At 43.7% G+C, this 15294-nt stretch overlaps 1 protein-coding gene across 5 annotated transcripts in view; it reads left to right on the top strand.

Annotated features, from left to right (window-relative positions):
- Nucleotides 1-15294, top strand: part of CYRIB (CYFIP related Rac1 interactor B) — a 259856-nt gene that overhangs the window by 139560 nt on the left and 105002 nt on the right. For all 5 annotated transcript variants that reach the window (XM_086949380.1, XM_086949382.1, XM_086949381.1 and 2 more), the window contains one exon: nucleotides 4461-4540. In XM_086949380.1, the coding sequence (XP_086805506.1) occupies nucleotides 4461-4540 (80 nt within the window). The remainder of the gene's footprint in view (nucleotides 1-4460; nucleotides 4541-15294) is intronic.

The raw sequence follows: 15294 nt of genomic DNA, 5'->3' as shown, positions 1-15294 counted from the left end.
AGACGAAATAGCACAGTATCTAGAGGATATTGCCTTGGTGTGGTTGAAAGGGCAGAAAGATTTTTTAATGCACCCTATCACGACTGGCAAAATACATGATGCAATCTTCGCTTTGCCCAATGGCAAAGCTACAGGTACGAACGGGCTCCCTGCGGAGTTTTATAAGGAGTATGTTGATATACTGGTGCTGCATCTGCATACTATGTTTGAGGATGAACAGCAGACGCTGCCTGGCACGCTCCGTGAGGCACTGATTGTAATCTTATTGAAATCAGGGAAGGAATCTGATAAATGTGAGTCCTATCGACCGCTGTCCTTAATGAATACGGACGTTAAAATACTTGCGAAGGTCCTGGCCACGAGGTTGCAATTATTATTGCCTGTCATGGTGCTGCCAGATCAGTCTGGTTTTGTCCCTGCTCGATCCACAGTCCATAACCTGCAAACACTATTTGCAGTCCTACATCTTCTAGAGCCCACTTTGCCTGCTGCGGTGGTCCTTTTGGACGCCGCGAAGGCATTTGACTCGATCTCCTGGCGTTATGATAGCTGTGCTACAACATATGGGGGTACCCTTTATTTACACCAACTGGATAAAATTATTGTATGAAAATCCTGTGGCCCGAGTGAGAGTGAATGGTCGGATATCTGAGCCGTTCCCAATTCGACGTGTAACGAGGCAGGGCTGTCCTTTATTGCCTATACTCTTCGCGATAGTGCTGGAGCCTCTGGCTTGTATACTGCGGCAGCATCATGCCAACGCGGCGTTGCGTTTTCATCAGAGACCATTGGTAGTTTCCATGTACGCGGATGACATGCTTTTATATGTGCGAGAACCAGCAGTGTACATAGAACAACTAATTATGGAATATATATAAGGTTTGAGTGGCACTCCGGGTTGGAGATCAATTGGAATAAATCGGTGGTGTTCTCTTTGACGACAGTCACGAAGAGATTTGAGCTAGGATTCCCTCTGGTGTGGAGTGATGAACCGGTTAAATATTTAGGAGTGTGGGTTCACAGCGACTTGCAATGCGTTCTTAGCGAAAACTATGGCACTGCGATTACCCGGCTTGTGGAGCAGGTCACTCCATGGATACGCCTACCATTGACATTTGCGGACCGGGTGGCACTGCTTAAAATGGTAGTGTGGACTTGGGGAACGTGCGGACCGGAATAACAGGCGGGGAGGCCGAATATAGTGAGCTATGTCTCTGGTTTTATTCAACAGATGGATGGAAATACAAAGTCACTGTGCAGTTAGGGATGATGGATTTGGTTGATGACCCGGTTCGATGAGGGGGATCCTGGATCAGGTGTTGCTTCCCGCTTTCGCCTTTCGTCTCCTCGGGATGGCGCTGGGGCTCCACGGAGGCTTGAAGAAAGGGAGAGAAGCGTAAGGGCTTTAGTCCGTGCAACACAGTCGGAATGCTGCCACCTACACCCGGGCGTGAGGGGGTATGAAAGAGGACGGTGAGGGAGGGACGGTAACGGGGTTTGGAAGAGGCAAGGAAGAGACGGGAAGGTAAAGAGGTGCCAGGTGCTGGGCAGTGATTGGGCTCTATACAGCGTGCGTGAAACAGGGCTTATTAATATATATACAGTGACTCGGTGCTCGTGAATCCTACGATATTTACAGGTATCTATATACAATTCTATGTACAGGGGCACTGAGAAAGGGTGACGTGTACTCACGTGCCCCGCCGCAACTCTCGTCCGAGTTGCGGCCGCTCTCCAGCTTCCTCCTGAGGACGCCACCAGTCCTCCGTCCAGACGTCCTCGTCCTCCTCCTCGCTTCGATCTAGCCGTGCGGCGCCGCTCTCTGTCGGGGGTTCGTCGCTCTCCGCTGCCTCCTGCCACGAGTCGGTTGCTCCGAACGCCTTTCCTCTCTCCTCGGGGCTTTTTCTATCTTCCGGCTGGTTGACAGCCCGTCCACTTCCGGGGTCAGGGGCGGGTACTTCCGGGTTGAAAGAGGTCGTCCTGTTTCCGCTTCCGGGATCGCTGGTGAGGGTTTCCGGTTCTCCGCGTTCAGGGGTCGGCACCTGCAGGGGATGAGAAAGAGAGGGTGTCCTGGGTGACCGGGACGTTAACTGGTCGAGCGAGGGAGACAGGAGTCCGCCGCTCGGACACCGCCGTAAAGAGGTAGGTGCAGCTTCCGTTCCACAGGTAGTTTTACCAAAAATGTTATACCTATTTGTCACTATACCCATAATATTGAAGCCACAATTTTTGTAACACACTCCGCAGCCTACTGATTACACTGGTTTGGGTAGGGGGGGTGGACGCGCGTTAAATGTGAGGTCCTGACACGTCCTTATGAAATGGGAGGCTTTAAAGTGCCTGAGATGCACTTGTACTACTTATGTGCCCAAGCGCAATATGCCTTTTATTGGCAGAATGCGCCGCCATACACACCACATGTATCTGAGGCTGGGACGGTGCGACCAGTACCGCTAAATGCAATGATTGTGAATAGCACTACGGTGTTTGAAAAAGGTGAAATAGATACTGTACAAGGTACAGCACATGCTTGGAAAGAACTCGGTAGGCGAGCTGCGAGATTCCCATTGTATGCGCCGTCACAGCTGCTTTTACACCATGAGGGCATATCAGTGTCCAATGAACCGGGCTCACTCAGTTTTGCAAGGTGCAGGAATGTACACTATGGGTGATGTTTACCCTGCTGGCAAATTTCTTGACCTTCAGACATTTGTGGGGGAAGATAACCGGCCCGCTGTGGCATCGTTTATATACAGTCGATTGAGAGCTGCGGTTAGGGCATTATATCCCGGATTTCCTGACGAGACCCCTACTTTAACAGCTTTACAGATACTATACACTTCGCAGCTTAGAACTAAATTGATCACCAGATTGTACACTGCCTCACAGGCTGATGAGGCGACTGTTGCTATGGGACGATGAAATGATGTATTACCACAGCCGCTCACAGATGAGTGGGGGTCATGCTGTAGGCTAACAGGCAAATATGCGTCTAATGGAAACTTGCTGTTAATCCACTGTAAATATCTTCATCAAATGTATTATACGCCAACACAGCTCCATAAATATGGGCTCAGGAACTCGCCCTGCTGTAGGCGCTGTGAGGCGGATAATGCTGACTTCTGTCACCTGGATTGGAGCTGTCCGAAGGGGGCGGACTTCTAGACAAAGTCCCAGGGGACTTGAGGGAAATAATTGGTGAGCCTGTATCCTGTGATATGACTTTGTCTTCTAGGAAATGTGCTAATGCCCAAATCTTGTAATCGGAAGTTGGCTGCAATGGTGCTGCTGTTGGCGAGACGGAGGGTCTCAATTCACTGGGATGGTAGACCTGCACCACAAATGACACAGTGGCTTAAAGATGTTGCATATTGTCGTGATCAGTTGGTGTGTTATGGTGAGGAGCTGCCTCAAGACCGCGTGACATTTGGGGTACTTTTACTGCTTATGTAGTAGCGCACTCGACTACTGAATAATGTCTCTCAATATTCTCCTGACATTGTATGATTTGCTATTCTACTGTGTGTTACTGGGCTATACTTGAATTTGATAATGCTGTTGCACCTTGCTGCTATGTATTCTTACTGTTAACTGAAAATATATAAATAATTTTTTTTAAAAACTATAGCGATCCTTGGCCATAACCTACAGCACAAAGTTTAGTAAGTCATGATTGCAGGTTAGTATTTTGCTCCGTATACTATACTTTTAGGATAACCACCGACTGTGTAAACAATTCCCTTTTAGAATAACTGTATGTACATTTTTCTTTTCTGTAGATCTTAATAATCTGACCGGAACATAAACTGTACAGCCTGGCTATAGGAGACTAATAGCCACTTAATTTTTTGCAATTTCAAAAGATATTTTGAGTGAAGAGAAAGATCTGTGTTGCAGAGGATGTCTATTTGTGAGATATTGCTCCAGAAGGTTTTTTTATTAGCTGTGAAGACCTTCTCATTAATGTGTGCTACCATAACTAATGAATTTTAGTTAACACCTTAACCCCGGCGGCAATTCTGCCGCGGTGCGGGCGTTCCATTAGGTGGGCGCGGCTGCTTCGGCCAACGGACGTGCGCAGCACAACGGAGGTAGTGCTCGCGACGGCCGACAGAAGCAGCGAAGGGGTTAAAAAAAGTTTTCAACTGAAAACAGCAAAAAGCAACATGAAGTTAAAAAAATTTTTTTTAAAGTAGGCTGTGGAATTTACTGGTGTACAGCCCAGGTATCCTAGAGTCGGCAACCTCTCATTCATTTTCTAAATGATCTGCTTACAACCTCGAGCAGGTTGCAGCAACGCCTTTAGAGTCTTTGCAGTTGTAAATCAAATCCTATTCTTTCATTTGCCATAAGAAATAGAAGTGATATTTGCGACTTTTGACTTGCCATTGTACTCCGGTTACAGTTCTTGATATTTCCTTTATGCTTTCTCCTAAAACAGTACTTTTTATTTTCCACAGAACAAAAACTTACCTATAGAAAATACGACTGATTGTTTAAGCACCATGGCTAGTGTGTGCAAAGTGATGCTGGAAACGCCGTAAGTATTTTTAATCCGCTTTCTGAAGAATACATTGGGACTGTTTGATGCATACGCCATAAAACTTAATTTAGGATAATTGAACAATATTTCTAGGGATGATAGTGCACCATTTCCTGGAGAGCTTGGTCCTCGAGATAAAACAGATTTCTGATTTTCCTTTCCTTGTGAATACCCCCCAGTCACCAGGTTAGATCCAGCAGCTCCTAAAATAGCTCCTAAATGCAACGAGTGGCATTGGTCATGGCTGTGACTTCAGGGAGCCATGTATGGTGCCACTATATATCAGTTTCTATTTTTCCTCTGCCCCTTGATATGGATTCAGAGGGCCTCTCCAATTTTTACAGGTTTTCTCATAACATTTTAATATTTGGCATTGTGCATTAGGGTGGTCATGCTTCCTTCCACTCTCCATTCCCACCCTCGAAAATTAAGCTCTAGATTTTTTTCAGTAAGTGAGTCATTTAAACAAAAGTATTCCAGACGAAAATCCTCTCAGTCCACCCGGACTCCTTTTACTGCTTGGCAAATCCTTCTCGTTCTCTTGATATGTTAGACTTTAAGTTGCATTGTAGAAATCTTGTAGCCTGGACAGCTCCCTGACGCATATCTGGATTGTCTAGTTAGTCTTCCCTGTGAGGAAGTTGCTTCTTTTACTGTAGTGATCTACAAGGTGGTCAAAGTTCTGGAACTTACTATGGAAGAAACTACGGTTAGCTAACTGAGATTTGTCTACATTCCTCTTCTTTCTTTTCCACTGCAGAGCCTTTGATGCCCTGCAATAAGGTTCATTTGAACTCCTTTATGCAGCCTTTGCAAGCTCTGTGTTCCTGTGGTTAATCACTATTTAGCTTGGTGCCATGATCCAACTTTCTTTGCACTAACCCTTAGCCCAAGAGCCTTCTAATGCAGGCTTCCTTTTATAAGCAAATCCCAACTCTTACCTTTCTGTTCATCCCGAGTAATAGTCCAGGAAGATGGGACCTGCGAGGAGAAAGGTTTTCTTTTATTCTAGTCTGGCTCTGCAGTCTTCCAGTGGTACATGCCATTCCCACGTACTTTGGAAGATGGCTTAACTGGATATGGGTAGTCTTCTGGACCAAAACCCTGTGAAGCATGGTGAAGATGTTGCCAAACAAATTCCCCTGCTCTTGGTTGAACGCAACCCATTCCATCGATCTCCAAGTCAATTGCCACTTCCTTTGCCATCCACTAAAATGCCTACATGCGCTCTACTATATTTTCCAGAGACCTGCAAGCAGTTCATATTGGCATACCTTTCACTGTTTCCTATCTTTTTGCAGACAAGACCGACTCTGTCTTGGAACGTTCTAGGCAGAACTGCATTGGCATGCTCTCTAGGTCTGCCATCTCCGGCACTCTAGTTCCACCTTTAGTACCAAAGGTTCTTGCAATTTTCATCGGGCCTACCCACTTGTGAGCCCTACCGTCTTAGCACTGCAGCAGCCACTGCAGTTTTTTGAGTCTCCAAGGGATGTGGCTGTGCCAAGGGAAGACACCAGCAAGAGTCTTTTTATTTCTTCCTCTCGCGCCACTTCCTCAAAAGCTCTTGCCTTTGCATTTGTGCAATCAGGTGTATCCTGTGGGGCAGCATGTGTCTCAGTTTACAGCACTCAGGCGAACCATCATGGTAGGCTGTTGGATCATCCAATTTAGTAGCCACCTCTCTATATTTGTCGTACAGGTTCTACAGTGTTGGAAGATCATGCTTAGATTTTCCGCAAGGATATGCTCTTGCTACTGAGCTAAGGAATTGGTCCCTTAGGCGTTATTGGATAAGGGTGTTACCATTTGGTTCTCTTGAAGAAGGGTGGATAGTGTTGAATATGATTACTGTTGAGGTATTTCTCCATGCTCATTGAGCATTCCGGTTAGTATACTCCTTTTTCTTCAACTACTAGAACACCTGACCTGCTGTATTTTGCTTATTCTGTTCGCACATTGACACATGGGTACTTGTCATTGGTATCCCTGGCTTCAGTAGACTAGTGATCCCTACAGTCCGCATTTTGATTTCCATAATGTGTTTTCAGACCTGCAGTGGTGGCTGGTGCTAAACTATCTAATTTGCAGGCAGCCCTTCTGTTCTCCACCAAAAATTTCCAAAATCGTGACCATTCCTTAACTCTTAGCTTGGTCTGTCATCCCCATGTCATAGCAAAACAAGGATGCCACATCAGTCTGTTCAAGCTGCACGCAATTCAGTAAGACCTCAAGGCATTACTGCCCTCTGTCTGCTGTTGGGCACTTAAGTCTTATTGGACAGTAGAACTGCAGTGTGGTACATCAGCGAATAGAGCAGTGAGGGTTCTTGCTCCCTGTGCCTAAAAGGTCTGAAGTTATGGTGCTGTACAGTACCTTACGATGTCTCCCTCTCCATGAATTTTCTACCGGATCTCTGGATGTGAGGTCAGATATCCTGAGCAGATGACATCTTGCCAATCACAAGTGGGGTCTCTACCCAGAAATAGATTAGTTGTTGTTTGCCCTTTTGGGACATGCCCAGAGTGGACACATGAAAAAAAGTTCACTGTCTGTGCCTTGTAAATTAGGCTGCAGTGGGCTTTTTGAGGAAGGCTTCTTTGGTGGAAGACTGTCTTTCTCATTGCTTTTTTCTGCGACCGGGGTCAGCAAGCTGCAAGCCCTTTCTGTTCATCATTTGCTTAAATTGTTCTTCCTGGGCAAGCTTTTTTGTTTGTTTGTTGGGCAGTAATTTCTCTGCTGATGTTTTCGCCTCCTCTACATCCTACCACTGAGGCTGCATCACTTGAACACACACACTGGCTTTGAGCTCCTGTAACTACTTTATTTGGGAATTTCGTGTTGACATTAGTTGTTTTTTTTGCGTCCTTTTCTCCAAGAGCAAGGTGGACCAGAAAAGGACAATCTCCGCTAGAATTGCCTTAAGCATTAACAAGTTCTCAGATGTGCAGCCTTTGACAAAAATGAGCCCCTTGCTGGCATCAGGGTGCATTTTACTATAGTAAACACCACTTCTTCAGTGTTGTCTAGGGGTGTTGCATTTCTAGACATCTGTGAGCTGTAGCACACCTTCACCAGATGCGGCTGACTATTGGTTTACCGCATCTACTACTACCTGGACTCGGAGGATGACAGAGAATGGTTGTTTTGCCAGGGTGATACTGCAAGATTTTGTATGGGGTCAGCTCCTCGGACCCACCTCCCTGGAGGTACTGTCTTGGTGCTGATTCACACGGGGGCAATCTACAGGTAGAATTGTCCTTCGGAAACCATTAGTTTTGTGTAGGTCAGGATTCTTTAAAGACCTGCCCACCTGATGAATGGCCTTACAAATTTTGATAAGGACCAAAACTAGTTTCATTCTGTACACAATTATTCTCTCAATTTTGTCAGTCTCTATTGTGCCTTTAAAGTCATTGAAAGTAGGTTGGGATCTGACATGTGTTCGGTTTGATTGCATGTCACTGCTGGGGAGTAACCACTATTGAAGCATTTCTGGATCCACTCATTGGCCTGTGGAAATTCACAAGAGGGGGGATATCCATGAAGATAGATATAAAGATTGTTACCAAATGAAAGATTTGATTATTAAAAGGAAAGGTTTTTTCCTGGCAAAAAAATTATTTTGGGAACAATAGGAGCCTCTTCAGGCACCCAACGCAGGGTGCACAGCATGGGTTGGGTGCGTGACGAGTCTCATATTGTTTTCAGAGATATTTCCTGCGCGCTGATGGAGCGTGTTTCAGGATGGCACACACTTATTTCTTTGAGCACCCCAAAAAATTATTGATTGTGTTGTGCATTCTACCATAGGTGTGTAAAAGGTTTATTTTGCTAGACTGAAATGGCAGTTATAACTGCACTAGAGGCTGCAGTGGTAGACCTGAGTAATGTTTGTAAGATGGTACTGTAGTGGGTGGTACAAAGAGTGCTGCAGGCCCGCTATTAGCACTTCATTTACAGGTACAGGTTACAGTAACTAACATTTACTAGAGACTTACAAGTAAATTAAATGTGCCAATTAAGGGTAGGCCTATTTTAGCATATTTGTAGGAGTGAGCACAAACATGTCTGCACTGGTTAACAAATGCAGAGTCCTAAAGGCAACAAAATCGAATTCAGCAACAAAAGGCAAAAATGTGGGGAGAGACTCTGCAAAAAGGAACAGGCTGACCAAAGGTGTTTGAGAAAATTAGGCACTTGTGTACTGCAATGAAGGCCAGGCACTAATACTAATTCCAGAACATCTACATGACCAGTTATATAGATGAAAAAAAACAATGCCTTTATTAAAATTTCTGAAAGTCAGTCACCTAAAACTTATCTACTACATGTGTAAGGCTTTAGAAGACTTGGATAATAGCTGGAATGGTTGTCAACTCAGAATTATAACGTTTGAAATACTTTGTTAGTAGAATTCCCTTTCATGAAAAATGTGTGGCATGAATTATATCTACTTTAATTGCTTTCAGCAATTTTGATGGCGTCCATTGTTTTTTTTTTTTATCATGCTTTTGTAATTTTTTTTAATAGTTGTGAGCACGTTCTGGAGTGATCCACTTACTCAGCTTTTTGTGTGAAGCATTGACTGTACAAAGTCATCTAATTTTGTATTTATTGTGCCCACAATATTGTGGCATTCTACCAGTTTTCTCCAAAATGATTGCTTTAATCTTCAGGCCTAACCTTTACCTAGTTAGTAGTTTTAACATCTCTTATTTCCTTGGTTAACCCCTTCGACGCTTGTGACGGAACCATTCCGTCATCAGTCACGGTTGAGCTGTGCTGATGACGGAATGGTTCCGTCACGACCACACCCAGTTATGGAATGTCCAGCACCGGGGGTAAATCGGGGTCGCACGCAAGGTGTTAAAGATATATCATGAATATAATTTATTTATGGCATGCTGCCAGTATTCCAAAAGAGTTCGAATATAACTTTTAGTTAAAAGGTCTAGCAAGGCTGTCAGTCAGGTAGGTGTGTGCACTTTCTAAAAGGTGTGTTTAATTTATAATTTGAAAACCATGGTACCAAATAACTCTCAAATAGTACTTGTCCCACAATCCTGCCACTTTAAAATGACAATTTAAAATTGCTGTCTATACTGAGGTTGGTATCGGGTGATATAAGCAGGATTATCTGATCCCAAAGGAGTGTCTCAAAAGAATTGTTGTCCGTAGGAAGTCAATACATTATTACACTGTCTTTAAAGCCAATAGTATGCATATGGCTGTGATGTGTTCAAAATGCACAAATGCAGGTGATTTTTAGTTCTTTAAGCTGACATCAGATGTATGTATTATTGCTTACCCCTCCCACCTTTTCTGGGCCAAAAGTACTGTTTGCCTTTTCTGTTGAGCAATGATCCACAACTGCAGCCGATTAGTAGTTTAAATCATCCAGCTACATATCCATAACAGGCTCAGTGTTTGGTTTGGCTTCTTTAATTAGATTGTGAATGTCAGCGCTGTGCACATTTAGTTGAGTGCATTTCCATTGCTCATCACTAGGCTGAAATGACACATTTTTTTTTCTCCATCATGGTAGCCAGTGGTTGGAAGGTTTTTTTTTTCTCTGAGGGAGGCAGCAGGGCTTGGGTAGTTGTGGGGGGTGTGCATGCCACTGGGCAGGGTCTGGTCGCCTGGCAACCTTAGTGCAGCTTGTAGTGTGAGCTTAGGTGCGCTTTAGTGGTGTCTGCCACAAGTAGTCAGGTTCTCGAGACCAGCCGTGTGAACCATAAAGAAAACTTGCCTACCTCAGGAGGACTCCCTAACTGACAACCTTAACAAGTTGCCTTGAATCTGTACACCAAGTAGGGAAGTGGTCTGAAATAAGGTATCATTTTTAAAACAAGAGTTCAAGCTGCGGTATTAAATACAAGTGTATAAACTAAACTTTCCAGTAAAGCACAGTACATACAAACCTAAGAAATGTCTGAAGGAACTGGGCAAGCAGCAACATTTAAATCAAAGGATGTGAAAATAAAGCCAAAAACAATTAAAGCATGCATTGAATTAGAAAGACTACTGAGTCCCTTTCCAACCATGTCCAGTATGCTGAAACATAGTGCCAGACACGAGAAAATTCTGCAGCAAAATAATATAACAATAATGACAGCTCAAATTAATGCTCCAACATGCTTTCAAATCCTCCCAATACCCAAGTTGGACTTAGACAGTGATTCCATACATGGAGGGTCAGAACAATCGGCACAGGACTTAAATTTCACACAAAAGTCTCCCTAAATGACTGAAACTTAACTGAGCTAGATACCTTTCTATGACCCTTGACTACATAAAACATTGGACACCTCGATCCAGCGATATTAGCAGACGAGCAATAAACAGCATTACTGACAGATGATACACATTCTTTTCCAAAATACTTAAATAAAATAACATCACAAGAACTTGTTGAGGACAAAGACATGCCACCAATCTACCCATTTCGATAGGCTATCATTGCCTTAAGCAACAACTTCTAGAAAATATCAGACACAATAGTGGAACAATCAAGTCATTGCAAATCAGATGGCAGTCTTAAGCGTTTGCGAACAATCTAGATACTGAAAAAGAAAACCGTATTAATGCAGTATTGCTGAGGCTCTTGGAACTGTTAATGATGCAACTTTAGCAGACTTTCCACATTGATGATATAGTGGATTTGTTACAGTTTTTAAAGTCAAACCTGAAAGGCCTACTAGTAGATCTGGGAAACTTATCTGACATCAGTACTGTCACTGCTACTCTGCTTTCATCAGGATCAGATACAAATGGTGCCTCAGAGTCGGTCCTGGAACCAAACCAGGAAACTAAGAACAAGAAGTCAGGGTTATTCCACGCTAAAAGCAATCCAGATACCGTATCCTATCATCAAACAGCAAGCTTGAACATAACACAAAAGGGGTAGCTTCCCATTACGGCTCAGGAACCCATGAAAGATCAACACTCACTTGTAAGACCTAAAGAAGAAGCTGATGGTATCATCCATACATCAGCAGAAAGCGGCTGAAAAGGCTACACAAACTAAATAACGAAACCACACCATTTAGCTCTATTTAATAACCCATCTCAGCATATCGAGCCAAGGAACTTTCCTATATTGTTGTATAGCATTTTAGGACCCTAGTGTGATTAATGCCCTTATATAGGTACAAATCACCTTGCCCTTTTTATAGGCATAGAAATCATACCCATATTTAGACATAACTCATGCATTCCAAATTCAGGCATGGCTACTTCCACTAGTTCCAAAAAGCCACAACGATTTCTTGGAAAACTCTGCTTCAGCAGTCAGGGACATCCCCTTTCTTGAATATTGATTTGTCCTAGAAATCATGGCGTTTTCAAAGAACTACCATTCCCTTGGGGTTCTTTGGTGACGTTATGTCCAACTTTACGTCAAACAAGGCACCTTCAAGGTATAAATATGCCACACTTTCCCTAGCAAACACACAGTGGATTGGAGCAGTTCCACTATCTACTTGCCCGAGGCAGCTCCAGTGTCGAAGGAAGCCGACTCTCCAGCTGAGGCACTAACAGAGATGCTGTCTTTTCTCTTGCTGAGAATCCAGCTCCAGTGTTTCCAAGCTCCCCTTGCGGGGTGTTGGGAAATAGAGTCCCGAGACCGAGATACCAGACCTCCTTCGTTCTACACCAAGGTACGGAGCTGATTAGACCCTAAGAGAAATCTTGGATAGATTCTTGGCAAAGAAACTAATCTTATGACACCCCTCACTTAATTCTTCCCTCGTACTAGACTTCGGTTAGGTACATCAAATCAGGCATATTTTAGAAGCACCAGTTGAGTACTTTTAGTCTTTGTTATTTATGTATGTATTTTATGGCTTAGAAACCATACCATGCTTTTACAGTATTATTTTATAATACTCTTCTTACTGTACGCATTATACTTTGCAACCAGTATTACGATTGTAGCAGTTCACTTTACTTGCAAGAGCAAGAAGACTGTTCAATAAATACTTTTATTGAAAACGCCTGTCTCTCTATTTTCTCTGCACCTCTGATGAAACAAAGCATGCACGATTGACTGAGTAAAATATCTATCTATTGTTTCCACGTCTCTGATGATACGTTTTATTCTTGGGAAACAAAGTTATGATGTTTATGCGGTTGTCAGAAACGAATCCCTTCTTTTTTATTCGAGAAAGTTTCTAATGACCTCTGAGCTAGCTGGCACTCACAATTAAGTCTAATATATTCAATAGAGACCTAGGCGACCTAAGTCCTACGTCACATCTATAGGATATATTATTCCAATGATCAGAGCCTATTGGGAATATAGGAACTACACTACAATATGTGATGACAACCACATGCTTTTAAAACAAAGTGTTGACGACTAGAATAACTGAATTACTTTAACAAAGGCAACCTCAAAAACCGAGCTACATACAGAGTTAAACTTTCAAGAACAAAGTACCAAGAACACAAAGTACAAATTTCACACAAAAAAAACAGTGAAAAAGCTGAGTGTCCTTGGTAAACTGTTAACCTGAGTCAGGCATTCAAGCAAACTCGGTACATAATGTGGCACACTCTATGCTGGAAGGAACAATTGTGCCTGGACAAAAGGATAATACACTTAAAAAAACTGTTGATTACTTTAAAAACGCTGAAATAAAAAAATAACAGGGACGTCCCCAAGCTGACACATGTTAGAAGGTATTGCAGAGATTTTGAACAGCTTACGACACCCACAGTCAGACCAATGCATTAGGCAGGGACTTAACGTAAAAGGAAGATGGTGTGCCTTCCGAAACATGGGTTCATGGTAGGAGCATCTCACACCTATCAATAGCACCACTGGCCCCATAGATGCAGTTTCATTTCTTAACACCTTCATCAGCCACCGCACTTAAGACCCAGCTAAAATCATCACTAACGTTGCAAATAAACTGGAGCCAACATCTTTCTACCAACATACGGGTCTGAGGGATCTTTCACAATTCTAAACACACAAAATATACTTAGGGTCTTGCAGCAGTTTAAAGACGTGGCAATCATTCAATCTTTGGACTTAATGAGTATCTGCTATCTGACGGACAAAAGCTCCAAGAGGGAATTTATTAGAACAACTTGGTGCTCTGGAAATTAGTATGCAAAATATTAACTAAAGCCACAGTGATATTGGATTGGGAAATTATTATTAAACCTGGAATAGCCATACTACTTAAAAAAATAAGCTAAAATCCAGGTAGGCAAGCCAGCAAAAAAAGCCCTTACTCACATGACCACCTTTAAAGGGCCAGAAATTTATTTTAAATGAGGTAAACCACTTCAGAGTCACTTTCTTAAGCAACAAACCAAATGAAAGAGTAGTACAACAACCAACAGGCCCAGATGAGTTGCAATCAATTTGGCACTCCTGATGGCAGCATTCACTGGCAGGTAAAAAATCTGATCAGTTTGATGGTATGTTCATGGAATATCGCAGGCTAAAAGTGGCAGCTATAAGAGACTGTGTCAATCTATGCGCCTTTCTCAATGCCTCCAAACAAATTGAAAAAAATCTGAATAAAATGTTCGAGGCATGTGAGCTTTAGATCAAATGCTTAAGCATAGATCTCCATCTGGTGTTGGGTCTGGATGTTTGCACTTTGTTTTTCTTCAAAGAAGTCTTTCCAGTCACAAGGTAGGTGACTCCTCTTTTTGGTGACTTCATCACCAGATTGTTTTTTTCCGCCATCGGGTTCGGATGTGTATTGCTGCGGTGCTGTATCTTCCGACGCTCAATCCTCTACCCTCGCTGGTTTTGTCATCGATCGTGGTTCCCCATTCGACACGCATAGTTTCGACTGGGAACACCTTTGATCAGGAAACTCGAGGCAGGCCGTTTGGCCTAACCGTGCTGACCGGGCTAGCAGCCGATGGAACGGATTCCATTTAAACTATGTCCCGGGTGTCATGCTAAGTTTCCACGCACCGATTTGCATGAGGTCTGAAACCTCTGCTTATCCCCGGAACACAATGAAAAGGAATGTGACGCATGTCAATCATTCCGATCGAAAAAGATAATTTGCGATCGTCTGGCTCGAAGCCATGAGAAGCAACACCATAGCAGCTCCGTTCTAGACATCTTCGGCAAAGATTCTGTTATCCAACACCCAGCTGAAGAAGCAGAGAAAGAACAGGTCACCGTGTCCGAAGCAAACTCCGACATGGAAGAACAACAGCACATCACTCTGGGTCAGTGTACAGTGAGTACTAATTCCCCCGTGCCCAGTGAACATAAGACCAAGGCTCCGATACCTCCTTCGCCTTCAGGCTCAGTTTGGCACCGACAAAGTTTCAGACGCCATGCCCCTCCAGCCAAGGTAAGAAACCTAAAGAGAAGCCTTACGGCTCGGGCTCGAGCCAGCCCCATTCAGGTGCTGAAACAACACCTTCGGCACCAAAACATAAGTCAAAGCATACATCTGAAAGAAACAGGTTAGTATTTGATTCCTTACCTTAGAATATCCCCAGGCGTCAGACTGGATCCGGAAACTTTTGCGTAGCAGGACCTTTGCGCGTCGGTAGGTGTCGTCTGCTGCTCCGCGTCCGTCGTCGGCGTCGTTGGCGCCGGGATGACGTCGCCGGAGTACTTAGATGCCGCCCACGCGCGCTGACCTCAGTTCTTCTTTTTTCCGCGCCAGCTAGCGCCGAGCCTGAAAAAGTGGTACTCTTAGTACATTTTTGACTAAACTTTTTCATCCCTTTTCGAAGTCAACACGACTCCGTCGGTGCCG

Source organism: Lissotriton vulgaris, unplaced genomic scaffold (assembly GCF_964263255.1).
Source record: "Lissotriton vulgaris unplaced genomic scaffold, aLisVul1.2 SCAFFOLD_721, whole genome shotgun sequence".
Lineage (NCBI taxonomy): Eukaryota > Metazoa > Chordata > Amphibia > Caudata > Salamandridae > Lissotriton > Lissotriton vulgaris.
Note: the sequence above shows the minus strand (reverse complement) of the source record. Positions and strands in the feature narration are given on the sequence as shown.